The sequence below is a fragment of the Babylonia areolata genome, chromosome 17, assembly GCF_041734735.1.
Source record: "Babylonia areolata isolate BAREFJ2019XMU chromosome 17, ASM4173473v1, whole genome shotgun sequence".
Classification (NCBI taxonomy): Eukaryota; Metazoa; Mollusca; class Gastropoda; order Neogastropoda; family Buccinidae; genus Babylonia; species Babylonia areolata.
Genome location: NC_134892.1, coordinates 11034675 through 11054726, shown reverse-complemented (window position 1 = coordinate 11054726; position 20052 = coordinate 11034675). Strand labels below are relative to the sequence as shown.

At 43.3% G+C, this 20052-nt stretch overlaps 1 protein-coding gene across 1 annotated transcript in view; it reads left to right on the top strand.

Moving 5' to 3' along the window:
- The first annotated feature begins 362 nt into the window (after positions 1-362).
- Positions 363-20052, top strand: part of LOC143291654 (uncharacterized) — a 32793-nt gene continuing 13103 nt past the window's right edge. Inside the window, exons 1-4 of the mRNA XM_076601646.1 lie at positions 363-1918; positions 8978-9098; positions 12728-12836; positions 18560-18761. Of these exons, the coding sequence (XP_076457761.1) occupies positions 490-1918; positions 8978-9098; positions 12728-12836; positions 18560-18761 (1861 nt within the window). The 5' untranslated portion in view covers positions 363-489. The remainder of the gene's footprint in view (positions 1919-8977; positions 9099-12727; positions 12837-18559; positions 18762-20052) is intronic.

Below are 20052 nucleotides of genomic sequence, written 5' to 3'. Positions count from 1 at the left end.
ATAGGTCTGGACGTGAAGTTCTCAACGTCGATTCTGTAATCTCCGTTATGCAAAATATTTAGAGCGTGAGGTATCATTACAACATAAAACAATGAATATTAACAGAAAACGGAAGACATTTGTTGATTTGAACACAACTGAAACTTATCCAAAAAGCTGAAGGATTTATCGTTTGGCAGACGCGAGTTGAAGCGGGAGCCGCCATGTTGTACACAACAGTTGGGATTTCGACACCAACTGTGGTTTCTAAATATAGCACCAACTTACATTCGTGGACATGATCATGCGTGGGAAATCCCCAATGGAGACTGAAAAGAGCGATCTCATTGGTTCAAAAGACCCCATGTGATATGTGGGACTTTCCCTGGCAAGTCGGTGCTTTCCTGACATTCGCAGAATGTGGTTTTTCCGTTAAATTCTTCATGTTTGCTTCAAGGGAACCGAAATGCTGGTTAGAGCCGTTGACCTTGAATCCTGCAGGTGTGAACCATGACCCCAAGAGTGCCGGACAATGCAGGTAAAGGCTGTTTTTCTGGCGTACATAATCGACAAACGCATTTGACCTCGCGACACGTAACCACAGCTCAGAACATGTCAGCCCGAAACGCCATGGACCAGAAAGAGTTGGAGGATAGATTGGCGGCTGCTGAAGCTCTTTCGTCGCTCGGTTCGATCGCTTCTGTTGCTGCCGCTTTTAAAGACCCGACGTTAGCAGCTCAGGTATGCCCAGCAACGGACATGGCGCCTCGAAACGACAAACCCAGCAAAGGTGAAACGAGAGGTCGGGGAGGCGGGAGGAAGAAGGACGAAAAAGGAACGGGACGCGAAACCAAAAGTAGGTCAACAAGGGGGCGAGGGAGGGCGAAAGTTGTTCAGGCAGACAGGACTTCAACCACGTCAGCCATCACCCCGCCCACGTTCCCAATTCACGTGCAGAGTTTACCAAGCGACGCAGTGCCTCTTGCAACCACCACCACCACCACGACCTCAGCACCAAAACCTGCCAGCTCTCGCGGTCGTGGCAGGCCCCGAGGGAGGGGTGGGGGTGGGAAACAGGGAAACAAATCGACAGTGCCTGTCGGGCTAGACCGGGTGGCATCGACCTCAGACAGCATACCCAGACCTGAGAGTGCTTCCCATCCGTCTGAAAGTTCACCAGGGACCTTGGCATGGAGTGTTGTTGGGAACAGAGGCATCAGAGCGGTTCCAGTTTCAGGTGATGTGGCGAAGTTGCATATGTCCCCTGCTGTGGGGAAAAGTGTACACCGTGCAGCATTGGTTCCCTCCCTTACACCTGTGTCCAGGTATGTGGGAGTGACATGTACTGTTTCGTCCTCGGTTAATCCTTCAACAATGTCGTCCACCTCGATATCATCATCGGTGGCAGGGTGTTCGTCATCATTCACCTCTTACCCATCATCCACACCACTCACGTCAACAACAGCGTCTCTGGCACCCTCAGCACCATCGACACCCATACTCAGTCTGCCAAGTCAGCCAAACTTAACCAGCCTTCGATTGGACAGCCTGACCAGCCTCTCACTGGGAAGCAGTGTTTTACCCAATTTACCCAGTGTTCCCAACCTTCCCAGCCTGCCAAGTGCCATACCCTCACTGCAGCTGGGAGGGGCCAGCACGCAGCGAAGGATATCAGCGGTGCCGGAAGAAAGTGTAAGTTCTCAGCTCAGTCCGCAGAGCAGAGACAGCGGGGAAAAGTCCTTGCCTCTGAAGAAAAGAAAGGTTATTGATTCATTATCATCATCATCATCGTCTTCGTCAGCGTTGTCTTTACCTGTTCCGAAAGCGAACCCTGTGAGCCCTGTGTCTCCTTCGGTAAGCAGTCCTGCTGATTTGAGGGCACCTGCACTGACCGTGCCATCTACCAGTGCAAGCGTTACAGAGAAATCCAGTGATGAAGGTAAGATACACATTGCAAAACATTGTCATAACATGGACATTTGATGGGTAATAATTGACACAAAATTAAATACAGCTGCTGCTGCACATGACATATATATGTATGCACACACATGCACACCACACAGTGACACACACACACACAGGCACACACACACACATGGACACATACACACACAGTCACACACACACACACACACACACACACACACATAACTAAGTTCAGCAGAGATGTTAGGTGCATATGTGGAGAACATATATCTAGCAACCATATAATATTCGAATGTCAGAATCTAAAATGTTTTTTTACCAGACTTCACCAGAAGTTCTTTTGAATGTGTTATTAACAATTCCAATATGTTATTTGCTGTTGCAGAAGGTTTGCTGCGTAGTCCAATAGGACATTTGTTATAGTTGTTTGATGTTGGCGTTTATAACGTTTCCATTTTCCCTAGCGTTGTCTCTCCCTATTCACCCTCCACACATACACACACTTTTACCCCCACCCCCTCCCACAACCCCTACCCCCACGTTTTTTTGTTTTTTTTTTCTCGTCTAATATCACTTCAAGTGGAAAGACGTTAAACTGAAGACGAACACACACACACACAGAGTGACACCCACCCACCCACACACACACACACACACACACACATACACACACACACACACACACACACACACACACACACACATACTCACATACGTCTGATAGTAATGGTAATTGATACTCGCAGAGTAATAAAGAAAGTGGTAAACTAAAGTAAAGAAGTTGCTTCATTGTACCCTTAATGGCCATCACATTGTAGTGAAATGCACATAAAACAGCGTGCAATGTCTTGTAGTTTAATACTATACTGTACACATAAAAGCAGTGTATACATATATATTGTGCACTGTTATACATTATGACATATCGTACATACACAAAAAAAACAGTGGTGATATATTGTATCATGTCATGCAGTATTGTATAGTGTACATATAAAAACAGCATTGTAATATTCTTTGCTATGACATTCAGTATTACAATAATAGTTAACACACAAAATCAGCACGGTATACTGTGCCATGTCAAGCAGTATCATACCACCCCACCTCAAAAGTAGTCTGCCATACCATTCCACAACTTGAGGCAGGGCAGGTTGACACACACACCACTTCTTTCCACAGCAACAACTGGTGTGTTTCATCTTTCACGTCAGCAAGAGAACAACACATGTAGTTCTTAAATGTGTACACAAATGTACAAATGTTCACACAGATGCACTGAATACACAGTGACACAACCCTCCCCACCCATACACTCCATACACTTATACATATTAACCTTACATGAAACATACACACTTACACACACGCACACACACACACACACACACACACACACACACACACACACACACACAGAGGATTACACACCTGTGCACTCTAACACAGCAAGTAACAGAGTATCCAGTTGAAATCCTCCACCTCCAGATAATATATTGCAGCATGCCACACACACACACACACACACACACACACACACACACACACACACACACACACACACACACACACACACACACTGCACACTAAACCACCGAATTCCACATCACACTTTGTTGGTCAGTGTTATGGCACATGTATAATTCATATCATACCTCTCAAATAGTTAAAGGTTGTTGGTCCCATAGCCTTCGGGGGCCATGGGGGCAGTGAATTCATACCCGCTGTATCGCCTTATCCTATCCTGCTGCCTTCCCCAATCTGTGTTCGGTAATTCACACCTGGGTGGAGAGAGGAAAATCAAAATGAAACTTGACTGATTGATTGATATGGATACTTATATACTATATATAGCACCTGTCCTTAGTCAGAGACCAAGCTCTAAGTGCTTTACAAACACAGGGTCATTTACACAACAGGCTGCCTACCTGGGTAGAGCCGACTGACGGTTGCCATTGGGCACTCATGATTCGTTTCCTGTGTCATTCAGTCAGATTTCAGGCACGCAAACATACGCACTCAGACAAACATGTAACATTTAACACTTTACGTGTATAACTGTTTTGTTTATTTACCCCACCATGTAGGCAGCCGTATTCCGTTTTCGGGGATGTGCATGCTGGATATGTTCATGTTTCCATAACTCACTGAACGCTGACATGGATTACAGGATCTTTAACTTGCATATTTAATCTTCTGCGTGTGTATCCACACGAACGGGTTTCAGGCACTGGCAGGTCTGCACATATGTTGACCTGGAAGATCGGAAGAATCTCCACCCTTTACCCACCAGGCACCTCCGAGATTCGAACCCGGGACCCTCAGATTGAAAGTCCAACACTTTAACCATTCGGCTGTTGTGCCTGAACTTGTGCTTTTACCAAGGACAGAACACCATTCTGAAATGGAAGCTTGAACTGCCGTGCGTGGTGCCTCCCAAACTTACACGACATAATATCAGTCATAGTGATTAGTATACTCATTTTTGACTCACTTGTGTAAACAAAGTGAGTCTATTTTTGAACCCGGTGTTCGGTTGTCTGTGTGTGTGTGTGTGTGTGTCTGTGTGTCCATGGTAAACTTTAACATTGACATTTTCTCTGCAACTACTTTGTCAGTTGACACCAAATTTTGCATGAAAATAGGAAAAATTCAGTTCTTTCCAGTCATCTTGTTTGAAACAATATTGCTCTGGGATGAGCACAAAAAAATAAAGAATGAAGCCTGATTATATGCAAACTGTATTTACTGTTTTATTTATATTTTTTGTATTCTGTAAACTTGGCACTTTGATCTGATATTCTGACCCATCAACTAGAGCAGTCATTATTATCATTTTTTGTTCAAACAGGAACTTCTTTTGCTAAGCATGGAAGTTTTATTTATTTTGCAAACGTTTTGGTGCAGATAGTAAAAAAGGGAAATTACTCTGTAATTAATGCTAGGGGAGTTAATTTGCTTTAAACTGATCCTTCTCATCTTAAACATTACATTTTGAAATTATGCTCAATACATAAAAAGCTTGGATTTTTTTTTAAAGTGTATCACAAGTGAGTCTTGAAGGCCTTGCCTCTCTTGTTATTTATTGTCAGTGCAGTTCGAAAAATGAATAAAAAGATCATTGATCATGTTCTTGAAACAGGTTGTTCAGTTTCTTTTATGTTTTACCTTATTTTTCTGAGTCTGTTTCAACTTCATATAGTTTTTTCCTAATTCTAGTTTTTTCTGTTTTATTTGTTTTTATTTATTTATTAATTAATTATTATTATTATTATTATTATTATAATTATCTTTTTTGTATAATAAAATACATGTACTGGTATCCAAACAAACAACCCCCCCTCCCAAACCTTACTATTATAATGTTTAATTTTCATTTCTGATTCTACTGTTTTAATTTGTATAATTTTCTGTTCTTTTTATTTTCACTTTATGTCCTTTGGTTTTCTGTTATTTGACTTTCATTTTCCATCATCATTTCTTTTGATTTCCTTGGCTGGCGTAGAGAAAAGTAAAAAAAAAAAAGAAAAAAAAAAGTGTGTGTGTAATGTGGACAATGTGACATCGACAGTTAGTGAGTTACCGAGTACTTACAGATCATTTTTAGAAAATTAGATATTGAGTGGCAGAAAATGTGTACTTCCACTCGCGCGTGCACACACACACAAACACACACACACACACACACACACACACACACACACACACACACTCTTCCATTTCCACTTCCAGTATACATGCTGACAGATCTGACCATATATACATATGCGCACTTGGAAACACCTGCACATAGTATATATATATGTACACACACATTCTCACCCCCCCCCCCCCCAATCCCTTCCCCCCACTCTCACACATTCATACAATTACTGAATTAGTGAATTACAATTACATAAATTACACACATAATAAGGATACACATAGACATACGTATGAAAAAAACAACAACCCAATAAACAAATTTTATTCTAAAACACACATTACACCCACCAGTCGATGATAGATGAGTAATTTATAGAATGACATAACATGTTCACAGCTAGACTTGTAACAGATATATATATATATGTGATATATATATGTGATATTTAATACACTAAAATGAACAACTAATCCGTCAGCTGAAGTAGTTTGGTGAAGTTTCAGTTTCAGTTTCAGTTGCTCAAGGAGGCGTCACTGCGTTCGGACAAATCCATATACGCTACACCACATCTGCCAAGCAGATGCCTGACCAGCAGCGTAACCCAACGCGCTTAGTCAGGCCTTGAGAGAGAAAAAGAAAAAAAGGAAAAAAAAAAGAAGAAAGACAATGAACAGCTTTTTTTGTGTGTTTTTCCCCGCCCACCCCTTACTTGGTGATCCGAGTGGTTTCATCTGTATGGGAAAATGAAACTTGTTTTGTGAAGTGTCAAACTGTGTGTGACATTTGGTTGACACGTCCTTCTATGTCCTTTCGTCTACCTGTGTGTGTGTGTGTGTGTGTGTGTGTTTTGTGTGTGTGTGTGTGTACATGTGTGTGTGTGTTTGTGTTTGTGTGAGTGTATACATACATTTGTGTATATATATGTGTGTGTGTGTGTGTGTGTGTGTCTGTGTGTATACATTTGTGCATGTGTGTGTCACTGTGTGTGTGTGTGTGTGTGTGTCTGTGTCTGTGTGTGTGTGTGTGTACATTTGTGCATGTGTGTGTCACTCTGTGTGTGTGTGTGTGTGTGTGTGTGTGTGTGTGTGTGTGTGTGTGTGTGTGTGTATACATTTGTGCATGTGTGTGTGAACATGTCTGTGTGAGTGTTTTTTTAGTTTTTTTTTGTGAGTGTTGTGTATGTATACATCATGTGTGTGTGTGAGTGAGTGTATACATTTGTGTGTGTGTGTGTGTGTGTGTGTGTGTGTGTGTGTGTGTGTGTGTGTGTGTGACTGGGTGTGTACATTTGTGCATGTGTGTGTCACTGTGTGAGTGTGAGTGTATACATTTGTGTGTGTGAGTGCATACATTTGTGTGTGTGTGTGTGTGTGTGTGTGTGTGTGTGTGTACATTTGTGTGTGTGTGTGTGTGTGTGTGTGTGTGTACATGCCTGTGTGAGTGGGGTTTTTTGTGAGTGTGTGTGTGTATACATGTATACATGTGTGTGTGTGTGTGTGTGTGTGTGTGTGTGTGTGTGTGTATACATTTGTGAGTGTGTGTGTTTGTGTGTGTGCGTGTGAGCGTGCGCGCGCACATGTGTGTACACAGCGTTTCCCACAAAGATAAAATGCACTGTGTAAATTTTTTGGGGGGGTCCTTCCAGGATTTTTAAGGGTCCCTTGTTAAATTGAAAACAACCACTTCAACAATCACACACACACACACACACACTCACAAAAAACAACAAAAACATAAACAAAACAGGGACAATACAAGCTGAAGTCTTTTCTTGCTTTCATCAGCGTCTTCTCGTTTTCCATTGTACATGGACTGTCGGGGGAAAATAGTGTTGGTGAATGTCATGTGCATCCTCGTTACGTACAGTACAGAAAACAGGGGGTACTTTTCGGATTTTTATATGTAAAAAACAAACAAACAAAAAAACCCCAACCAACCAAACAACAGCAACAGCAACAACAGCTGGTAAAGGACGGGCTATAATGCATTTTTGGAAACACTGGCATGTGAGAGAAAGAGAGAGAGAGAGAGAAAGAAGGAAAGGAAAATTGAAAACAAAATCAAAATCAAAATTTTTTTGTTGTCGTTGTGGGGAAACAGACCCAGAAAGGAATAAACACCCAATGGCATTCTTTCATCATAGCCTCTCAAAAGGAAAAAAAAAAAGAAAGAAATTGCTAAATTAGTCAAGCAAATGAAAGGAAAAAGAAGAGGGAAAATGCAATATTATATATATATATATACACTCAACCAATTGAATTAAGCATCATCATTAACTCTCTCCATACGAATGGCGAAAGAGACGACGTTAACAGCGTTTCACCCCAATTACCATCATCAAAATATTGCAAGTGGAAGGCTCTTGCACTGAAGAGGTGAATGTTGACAAAGAATACCACAATTCTGACGACGGAAGCTAAAGGTTGGGTCATTCAGACACCCACTGGACATCCGAGGGGTCTGTGTAGAGGAGAAGAGAGGACTGGCCGTACTGAGTGAGTTAAAAACACTTAACAAGTGTTGAAATCAGACAGACAGTGAAACACCACAGCAAAATACTGTGCTGCACAGTTTGTTTTGTGAAACATCTGAGAGCAGTGTAGACATGTAACTCACACGTGTATGTATGCACACCTGCACATGGGTGTACACATACTGAGAGTTGCATGCATGCAAACTCACACATGGTACACACACATATATATACACACATGCACGCATACACACACACACACACACACACGTGGGCGTGCACACACACACACACTACACATACACACACACTCACACACACATCATGACATGTGGTACACATACGTATGTACTGTATACACACACACACAGCGTATGCATACATATGTTCATGCGCACAGATGTACACACACAAACACACACACAAACACACACACACACACATGTTCATGCGCACACATGTACACACACACACACACACACACACACACACACACACACACACACACACACACAGATATAAATACACACAGATCACACACACAAAGTCAACACTTCAGTCATCTGTACAATGAATTTATAACCACAAGTCAGATGGAAAGCTGTGTGAAAAAAGCAAACATTTATAATTTGTTTGTTTAGTTGTTTGTTTAGTTGTTTATTTAGTTGTTTATTTATTTCTTTTCATTCTCTTCTCACAGAGAGAGAAACTGTGACGTAGAGAAAAGAGACAAAAAAGAAAAAAAAAAAAAGAGAGAGAGAGAGAGAGAGAGAGAGAGAGAGAGAGAGAGAGACAATGACTCATAAGTGAATGATGGATTGTTTATTTTCAACCATAACACGGAAAGAGAGAGAGAGAGAGAGAGAGAGAGAGAGAATTATTGCATATATGTATACATTCAAGAAGGCTAACTCTTGTTATTCTTGACTTTTTTTCCCTGCCTTGCACAGTGGTGTCCCCTGCCCCGGTGCTGCCCATCAACCTGTTGCCTCAGGTGCTGCCCCCTGCTATGTGCACTCAGCTCTTGTCGGAGATCAAAACGGCCATCACTCCCGATGAGGATGGAGATGTGTATGTATCTACTACTGCATCTATGAATTTGTCCATGTGTGAATGTGTTTTGTCTATGGGCTTGCTTATGAGTGAGTATGTGTGTGTGTGTGTGCATGTCATGGCTTGTGGCATTTGTTGTGCATATGTTTGTCACTTTGTGTGCATCTCTTTTCTTCCCCCATTCCCTGCTTCCCTTTCTCCCGTCTCTCCTCTCTCTGTTCCTTTCTCCTTCACCACCCCCTCTTTTTCGTTTGTATGTTTGACTTAATGCTGATCTTGTGCTCATGTCTCTCTTGGAATATTTGTGTGGCATATTCCAGTTTCTTGAACATTCAGAACCCTGAGCCAATTTCAGGAATTTATAATAATAATAATAATAATAATAATAATGGTATTTATGTAGCGCTGGATCTTGTGCAGAGACAAATCAAAGCGCTTTCGCACCAGTCATTCACACGCGTGCATAACTCTAAAACTGTAGAAACTAAAGACAAGGAAGGGCAGGCAAGGGAGGCTATTTAGGGAAGAGGTGGGTTTAAAGGCCAGACTTGAAAGAGCTGAGTGTGGAGACTTGACGAAGTGAAAGAGGAAGTTCATTCCAATCGCAAGGTCCAGAAACCGAGAAAGAACGGCGGCCAACAGTCGAGTGTTTGAATCTGGGTATGCGTAAACAGAGTGGATCCGAAGCCGATCGTAGTGATTGAGATGGAGTGTAGAGGTGAAGGCAGCCACAGAGATAGTAAGGGGCAGTTTTGTGAATGCATCTATAACATAGAGTGCTGATCTTGTACTTTATTCGGTGTGAGACAGGGAGCCAGTGGAGATGTTGCAAAAGAGGAGTGATGTGCTCAGATCTTTTCTTTCTATAGAACGAGTCAGGCAGCAGAGTTTATGTAGTTTGGGTAGAAAGATTCTGCTTCGCTTTTGATGCCAAGCTCTCTAAAGAGACGGGTCACTGTTCCAGCGTGTGAGCTGTTGGATACCGTCTGACAGAAGTAGTGGGGGTGTTTTCCTTGTCACTCCCTTCTTCCTCTGTGTGTGTGGGTCTGTGTTTTCACCCTGGGCCAGTGGTGTGCCTCTGTGTCTACCTGGTGACAGATGTCCCTGTGACTTTGCTCCATGCACCGCTGGCTTCAACGGAACTCCCATGTTTGACGCTGGAACAGTCTGCGTTTTCCATGCTGCCTTGTCCTTTCCCCAGTTTCTTCACGCCCGTTCGCTCTCTTCCATGTTCCCAACGCATGCTTTCCCAGTGTCCCTCTCAGTCTCACCCATTCCCACCTTAACCCTTTCACCGCCAGTCAATTTAGAGTGCAAAATCCCCTTGTGCTGCGAACACAGAAAACATGGTGTCTAATAATAGCTAGGATTCCCCGTGTGATGTGTAGAAAATATGGCCTGTCCTACCACCGAACATTAAGAGCAATAGGTTCATGAATAACAGACCCATGATCTGGTCACCCTTCAGTGACATGGGTCCTCAACCTAGCTGCTGCATAAATGCGAGCTTGGCAGTGAAAGGGTTAAACCTCAAGTCCGCGAGTGAGTGACATCAGTCTTCAGTTGCCAGGTGGAGTTCGAGACAGGTGAACTCTTGAGTGCTGAGCTGAGCTGGTGCCGTGGTTGATAAAATTTAAAAAAATATATGATGTGAAGAACTGAGACTGAGCAGGAATGCTGTGGTTAAAGTTGTGGGGGTTAATTCCGTGAGCTTTGAGTTTATTTCTTGTACTTATTTTCAGTGATCACAGTAAAGAACAGAGCTGAATGGAGTCTGTGTCTGCGTTGTCGGGCGTTAGTTATGTCTGGGAAGGTGTGGGGGTACATGGGCAACCCCGTATGGGTAGTGATAGTGTGTAATCAAAACTGCCATCACTCCTGATGAGAATGTCGACATGTGTTATGTACATACATGTATGTATTCTGCATCCATGAATTGTGAATGCATGTGTGATTGTGTGTATGACTATGAGTTTGCTTGTGTATATTTGTGTGTGTGTGTGTGTGTGTGTTTGTGTGTGTGTGTGTGTGTGTGTGTGTGTGTGTGTGATTAAAATTGTCACCACTCCCGATGATGATGGAGACGTGTCTGTATTCTGCATCCATGAATTTGTGAATGCATGTGTGATCGTGTGAATGAGTTTGCCTGTGTATATTTGTGAGTGTGTGTGTGTGTGTGTGTGTGTGTGTGTGTGTGTGTGTGTGTGTGTGCATACATGTGCGTAATTAAAACTCCTGATGTGTATGTATTATACATCCATGAATTTGTATGTGATATTGTGAATCCTAATGTGAGTTGGTGTGTGTGTGTGTGTGTGTGTGTGTGTGTGCATGTGTGTGTGTGAGATTTAAACTGCCATCACTCCTGAAGAGGAAGGAGATGTGTATACTGTATTAAACATCCACCAATGTGTGTGTGTGATTGTGTACATGTATACAAATGTGATGAAGATGTGTTTATATATATATATATATATATATATATATATATATATATATGAATTTGAGTGTGTATTTATGTGAGTGTGTGTGTGTCAGTTTTTATGTGCATATGTGTGCATGTGTGTGTGTAGTGTGACACACACACACACACACAAAGTGCAAAGTATAGATCTATGTGCATGCTCTTTAAGTGGACTTGTTGTTACTACTGCTGCTGCTGTTGCTTCAGTTATTCCTGCTGCTGTTACTGCTGGCTGTGAGTACAACTGCAGTCATCATGCTATTCTGGAGGGCACAACAGCGGAGTGGTTAAAGTGTTGGACTTTCGATCTGAGGGTCCTGGGTTTGAATTTCGGTCGCAGCGCTTGGTGGGTAAAGGGTGGAGATTTTTGAATTTCTGATCTCCTTGGTCAGCAAATGTGCAGACCTGCTCGTGCCTGAACGTCCTTTGTTTGTCTACGCATGTGGAAGTTCAAATACGCATGTTAAAACTTAGTCCGTGTTAGTGTTCGGTGGGTTATGGAAACAAGAACACATTAGCCATGCTTCCTTCCGAAAACAGAGTATGACTGCCTACAACTGTAGGCTATAGTGTGGGGGTGAAAACAGTCATACACATAAATTTCATTATGCCCATCGCTCCTGGTGGAGCATAGGCCATTGACGACCCCTCGCCATCGCACTCTGTTCTGGGCTGTTCTGGCCATTCCAGTCCAGTTGGTCCCTTGCTGCTTCAGCTCTGCCTCGGTGTCTCGCCTCCAGCTGTTGCGAGGCCGGCCTCTCTTCCTCTTTCCCTGCGGGTTCCAGGTCAGGGCTTGGTGTGTGATGCTGGACGCTGGCTTCCTGAGGGTGTGTCTGATCCAGCCCCACTTCCTCTGCAGTATCTGCTTGGCCACTGGTTCCTGTCCCGCTCGCTCCCACAGATCTTTGTTTCGGATCTTCTCCTGCATACACATAAAAGCCCACTGGTAATCATGTGAGTGGACATGGGAGGTGCAGTCCACGAATAAAGAGGAGGAAGCAGATCATGCTATTTTCCAAACTTATGTGTGAAGACTTCTCTTGTTATGTTGACAGCTCTGCTGCTACTGCTATTGCTGTCACTGCTGCTGCTGCTACTGCTACTACTACTACCTCAGTGCTGCTGCTACTGCTACTACTATAGTAATGCTACTACCACTACAATCACTACTACTGTGTTGCAGTCCTCTGCACATTGCTGTGGTCCATGAGAACGAGGCGATGGTGAAGAAGCTGATTCAACTGATGGCGTTGGCTGGACAGAAGGTGGACCGCTACAACAAACAACATCAGGTACAACATGCAACATCTGGTACAACATCCGGTACAGCATGCAACATCCGGTACATCATCAGTGGTATAACATGCAACATCCGGTACATCATCAGTGGTACAACATGCAACATCCGGTACATCATCAGTGGTACAGCATGCAACATCCGGTACATCATCAGTGGTACAGCATGCAACATCAGGTACATCATCAGGTACAGCATGCAACATCAGGTACATCATCAGTGGTACAGCATGCAACATCCGGTACATCATCAGTGGTACAGCATGCAACATCAGGTACATCATCAGGTACAACATGCAACATCCGGTACATCATCAGTGGTACAGCATGCAACATCCGGTACATCATCAGTGGTACAACATGCAACATCCGGTACATCATCAGTGGTACAGCATGCAACATCCGGTACATCATCAGTGGTACAGCATGCAACATCCGGTGCATCATCAGTGGTACAGCATGCAACATCAGGTACATCATCAGTGGTACAACATGCAACATCCGGTACATCATCAGTGGTACAACATGCAACATCAGGTACATCATCAGTGGTACAGCATGCAACATCAGGTACATCATCAGGTACAGCATGCAACATCAGGTACATCATCAGTGGTACAACATGCAACATCAGGTGCAATGTCAGGTACAAACAACATGCAACATCAGGTTGACATCAGGTAGGATTTGAAACATTAGGTACAACATACTACATCAAGTACAACATGCAACATGTATCAGGTACAGCATCAGGAACAACATGCAACATCAGGTACAATGTCAGATATATTTGTATTTGTATTTGTAATGCTTTTTATCACAACAGATTTCTCTGTGTGAAATTCGGGCTGATCTCCCCAGGGAGAGTGTGTTGCTACACTACAGTGCCACCCTTTTTTTTTGTATTTTTTCCTGCGTGCAGTTTCATTTATTTTTCCTGTCGAAGTGGATTTTCTACAGAATTTTGCCAGGAACAACCCTTTTGTTGCCGTGGGTTCTTTTTACGTGCACTAAGTGCATGCTGCACACGGGACCTCGGTTTATCGTCTCATGCAAATGACTAGTGTCCAGACCACCACTCAAGGTCTAGTGGAGGGGGAGAAAATATTGGCGGCCGAGCCGTGATTCGAACCAGCGTGCTCAGATTCTCTCACTTCTTAGACGGACACGTTACCCCTAGGCCATCCCTCCACATGCAACATCAGGTACAATGTCAGGTATAGCATGCAACATCAGGTACAATGTCAGGTATAGCATGCAACATCAGGTACAATGTTAGGTATAGCATGCAAAACATGCAACATCAGGTACAATGTCAGGTATAGCATGCAACATCAGGTACAATGTCAGGTATAGCATGCAACATCAGGTACAATGTCAGGTATAGCATGCAAAATCAGGTATAGCATGCAACATCAGGTACAACATCCAACATCAGGTACAACATCAGAGGTACAACATACAACATCAGGTAAAACGTCAGGTATAGCATGCAACATCAGGTACAACATCAGGTATAGCATGCAACATCAGGTACAATGTCAGGTATAGCATGTAACATCAGGTACAATGTCAGGTATAGCATGCAACATCAGGTGCAACATCAGGTACAACATACAACATCAGGTAAAATGTCAGGTATAGCATGTAACATCAGGTACAATGTCAGGCATAGCATGCAACATCAGGTGCAACATCAGGTACAACATACAACATCAGGTAAAATGTCAGGTATAGCATACAACATCAGGTACAACGTAAGGTACAGCATCCAACATTAGATACAACGTTAGGTATAGCATGCAACATCAGGTATAGCATGCAACATCAGGTACAACATCAGGTATAGCATGCAACATCAGGTATAGCATGCAACTTCAGGTATAGCATGCAACATCAGGTACAATGTCAGGTATAGCATGCAACATCAGGTATAGCATGCAGCATCAGGTAAAATGTCAGGTATAGCATGCAACATCAGGTATAGCATGCAGCATCAGGTAAAATGTCAGGTATAGCATGCAACATCAGGTGCAACATCAGAGGTACAACATACGACATCAGGTAAAATGTCAGGTATAGCATGCAGCATCAAGTACAACATCAGGTATAGCATGCAACATCAAGTACAACATCAGGTATAGCATGCAACATCAGGTACAACATCAGGTATAGCATGCAACATCAGGTACAACATCAGGTATAGCATGCAACATCAGGTATAGCATGCAACATCAGGTACAATGTCAGGTATAGCATGCAACATCAGGTAAAATGTCAGGTTTAGCATGCAACATCAGGTATAGCATGCAACATCAGAGGTACAACATACAACATCAGGTAAAATGTCAGGTATAGCATGCAACATCAGGTACAACATCAGGTATAGCATGCAACATCAAGTACAACATCAGGTATAGCATGCAACATCAAGTACAGCAAAACATACATACATTTCTTTGTTCTTTGGCTTTTCTATGGGTGTCTTTGTGTTCTGTGTGCCTTTTTGTTGCATGTGTGTCGGTTTTTTTCCCCCAATATTGCGTCGTTTTGTTCTGTGTGCGTCTTTTTGTTCAATGTGCGTCTTTTTGTTCTGTGTGCGTCTCTTTCTTCCACGTGTCTTTCTGTTCTGTGTGCGTCTTTTTGCTCTATGTGTCATTGTGTGTGTTTTTGTTGTTGTTCTCTTTGCTTTGTGTATGTCTTTCTGTTCTACGTACATCCTTTTTGTCCCATGTGTTTCTGTTCAGTGTGTGTTCCTTTTTGTCCCATATGTGTCTTTCTGTTCAGTGTGTGTCCTTTTTTGTCCCATGTGTGTCTTTCTGTTCTACGTACATCCTTTTTGTCCCATATGTGTTTTCTGTTTTACATGCGTCGTTTTTGTCCCATGTGTGTCTTTCTGTTCTACATGCGTTGTTTTTGTCCCGTATGTGTCTTTCTGTACTACATGCGTCCTTTTTGTCCCATATGTGTCTTTCTGTTCTACGTGTGTCGTTTTTGTCCTGTATGTGTCTTTCTGTTCTAAGTGCGTCATTTTGTCCCGTATGTGTCTTTCTGTTCTACATGCGTCATTTTTGTCCCGTAATTGTCTTTCTGTTCTACGTACGTCGTTTTTGTCCCATATGTGTCTTTCTGTTCTATGTGCGTCTTTTTGTCCCATATGTGTCTTTCTGTTCTACGTGCATCCTTTTTGTCCCATATGTGTCTTTCTGTTCTACGTACGTCTTTTTTGTCCCATATGTGTCTTTCTGTTCAGTGTGCGTCCTTTTTGTCCCATATGTTTCTTTCTGTTCAGTGTGCGTACTTTTTGTCCCATATGTGTCTTTCTGTTCTATGTGTGTCCTTTTTGTCCCATGTGTGTCTTTCTGTTCTACGTGCATCTTTTTGTCCCAGGTGTGTCTTTCTGTTCTACATGTGTCCTTTTTGTCCCATATGTGTCTTTCTGTTCTACGTGTGTCTTTTTGTCCCAGGTGTGTCTTTCTGTTCTACGTGCGTCTTTTTGTCCCATATGTGTCTTTCTGTTCTACGTGCATCCTTTTTGTCCCATATGTGTCTTTCTGTTCTACGTACGTCTTTTTTGTCCCATATGTGTCTTTCTGTTCTAAGTGCGTCATTTTGTCCCGTATGTGTCTTTCTGTTCTACATGCGTCATTTTTGTCCCGTAATTGTCTTTCTGTTCTACGTACGTCGTTTTTGTCCCATATGTGTCTTTCTGTTCTATGTGCGTCGTTTTTGTCCCATATGTGTCTTTCTGTTCTACGTACGTCACTTTTGTCCCATTTGTGTCTTTCTGTTCTACGTACGTCATTTTTGTCCCATATGTGTCTTTCTGTTCAGTGTGCGTCCTTTTTGTCCCATATGTTTCTTTCTGTTCAGTGTGCGTACTTTTTGTCCCATATGTGTCTTTCTGTTCTATGTGTGTCCTTTTTGTCCCATGTGTGTCTTTCTGTTCTACGTGCATCTTTTTGTCCCAGGTGTGTCTTTCTGTTCTACATGTGTCCTTTTTGTCCCATATGTGTCTTTCTGTTCTACGTGTGTCTTTTTGTCCCAGGTGTGTCTTTCTGTTCTACGTGCGTCTTTTTGTCTCATATGTGTCTTTCTGTTCTACGTACGTCTTTTTTGTCCCATATGTGTCTTTCTGTTCTACGTGCGTCCTTTTTGTCCCATATGTGTCTTTCTGTTCTACGTACGTCTTTTTTGTCCCATTTGTGTCTTTCTGTTCTACATGCGTCTTTTTTGTCCCATTTGTGTCTTTCTGTTCTACATGCGCCGTTTTTGTCTGTATGTGTCTTTCTGTTTTACATGCGTTGTTTTTGTCCCATATGTGTCTTTCTGTTCTACGTGCGTCGTTTTTGTCCTGTATGTGTCTTTCTGTTATACATGCGTCGTTTTTGCCCCGTATGTGTCTTTCTGTTCTGCGTGCGTCCTTTTTGTCCCATATGTGTCTTTCTGTTCTACATGCGTCGTTTTTGTCCCGTATGTGTCTTTCTGTTCTACATGCGTCGTTTTTGTCCCGTATGTGTCTTTCTGTTCTACGTGCGTCCTTTTTGTCCCATATGTGTCTTTCTGTTCTACGTACGTCTTTTTTGTCCCATTTGTGTCTTTCTGTTCTACATGCGTCATTTTTGTCCCATATGTGTCTTTCTGTTCTACATGCGTCGTTTTTGTCCCGTATGTGTCTTTCTGTTCTACGTGCGTCGTTTTTGTCCTGTATGTGTCTTTCTGTTCTACGTGCGTCCTTTTTGTCCCATATGTTTCTGTTCAATGTGTGTCCTTTTTGTCCGGTATGTGTCTTTCTGTTCTACGTCCCTCCTTTTTTTTATCCCGTATGTGTCTTTCTGTTCTACGTGTGTCCTTTTTGTCCCATATGTGTCTTTCTGTTCTACGTGCGTCTTTTTTGTCCCGTATGTGTCTTTCTGTTCTATGTGCGTCGTTTTTGTCCCGTATGTGTCTTTCTGTTCTATGTGCGTCCTTTTTGTCCCATATGTGTCTTTCTGTTCTATGTGCGTCCTTTTTGTCCCATGTGTGTCTTTCTGTTCTATGTGCACCTTTTTTGTCCCATATGTGTCTTTCTGTTCTACGTACGTCTTTTTTGTCCCATATGTGTCTTTCTGTTCTACGTGTGTCCTTTTTGTCCCATATGTGTCTTTCTGTTCTACGTACGTCCTTTTTGTCCGGTATGTGTCTTTCTGTTCTACGTACGTCCTTTTTGTCCCGTATGTGTCTTTCTTTTCTACGTACGTCCTTTTTGTCCCATATGTGTCTTTCTGTTCTATGTGCACCTTTTTTGTCCCATATGTGTCTTTCTGTTCTACGTACGTCTTTTTTGTCCCATATGTGTCTTTCTGTTCTACGTGTGTCCTTTTTGTCCCATATGTGTCTTTCTGTTCTACGTACGTCCTTTTTGTCCGGTATGTGTCTTTCTGTTCTACGTACGTCCTTTTTGTCCCGTATGTGTCTTTCTTTTCTACATGTGTCCTTTTGGTCCCATGTGTGTCTTTGTTTTAAGTGCATCGTTTTTGCCCCATATATGTCTTTGTGTTCTACATGCATCCTTTTTATCCCGTATGTGTCTTTCTGTTCTACGTGTGTCCTTTTTGTCCCATATGTTTCTGTTCAATGTGTGTCCTTTTTGTCTGGTATGTGTCTTTCTGTTCAGTGTGCGTCCTTTTGGTCCCCCCCCTCCCACACAAGTCTTTTTTTTATGTTTCCCCTGGGGCAGACCCCTCTCCACCTGGCGGTGAAGCTGACCTCGCTGTCGGCCATGGAGATGCTGCTGGAGGCGGGGGCGGATCCGAACCTGGTGGACAGCGGGGGCCTGACCAGCACTCACATGGCGGTGCAGGGCCGCGACATCGACTGTCTGGAGGCGCTGCTGCAGTGGAGTAAATTCCCCTGTGACCTGGACTACCGCAACTTTGAGGGTCAGGGTTTTTTTTGTTTTGTGTGTGTGTGTGTGTTGGGGAGGGGTTGGGGTTTTTTGTTTTGTGTGTGTGTATTGGGGAGGGGTGGAGGAGGGGTGGTGGAGTAAATTCCCCTGTGACCTGGACTACTGCAACTTTGAGGGTCAGGTGTTTTTTACGTTTTGTGTGTGTGTGTGTTGGGGGGGTGGGGTGGGAGGAAATTCCCCTGTGACCTGGACTACTGCAACTTTGAGGGTCAGGGTTTTTTGTTTTGTGGGAGGGGTGGGGGGAGGGGACGTTGGGGAGGAGGGGGTTGTGGAGTAAATTCCCCTGTGACCTGGACTTGCACAACTTTTTGAGGGTCAGGGTTTTTTTGTTTTGTGTATGTGTGTGTGTGGGGAGGGGTTGGGGGAGGGGGGGCGTGTGGAGTATATTCCCCTGTGACCTGGACTACCGCAACTTTTTGAGGGTCAGGGGATTTTTGTTTTGTGTGTGTGTGTGTGTGGGGAGGGGCGGGGGGGAGGGTGGGGGTTGTGGAGTAAATTCCCCTGTGACCTGGACTACCACACGTTTGAGGGTCAGGGTTTTTTTGTTTTGTGTATGTGTTGGGGAGGGGGCTCAGGGGGGGGGGGGGGGGTTGTGGAGTAAATTCCCCTGTGACCTGGACTACCACACGTTTGAGGGTCAGGGTTTTTTTATGTGTGTGTTTTTTTGTTGTTTGTTTTGTTGTGGGCTGCTGCAGTGGAGTTAGTTCCCCAGTGACATAGACTTCCGCAACTTTGAGGGTCAGGTTATTTTGTTCTGTTTGTTTTTTTGGATTTTTTTTTTCTGTGTGTGTGTGTGTGTGTGGGTGGGGGTAGTGGAGTTGGTTCCCCTGCGACCTGGACAACCGCAACTTTGAGGGTCAGGTTATTTTGTTCTGATTGGTTTTTTTTAAATTTTTTTTCTTCTGTGTGTGTGTGTGTGGGGGGGGGGGGGGGGGAGTGGAGTTGGTTCCCCTGCGACCTGGACAACCGCAACTTTGAGGGTCAGGTTATTTTGTTTTGTTTGTTTTTTTGTTGTTGTTTCTCTCTCTCTCTCTCTCTCTCTCTCTCTCTCTCTCTCTCTCTCTGTGTGTGTTTGTGTTGTGAGTGGGTTTGGGTAGTGGAGTTGGTTCCCCTGCGACCTGGACAACCGCAGCTTTGAGGTTCAGGGTTTTTTTGATTTTGTTTTGTTTTGTTTGTTTGTTGTGTTTTTGTGTGGGTGGATGGGGGTAGGTTTGAGGGTCAGGATTTTTTTTGCTTTTTGTTGTTGTTGTTTTTTTTGTATGTGG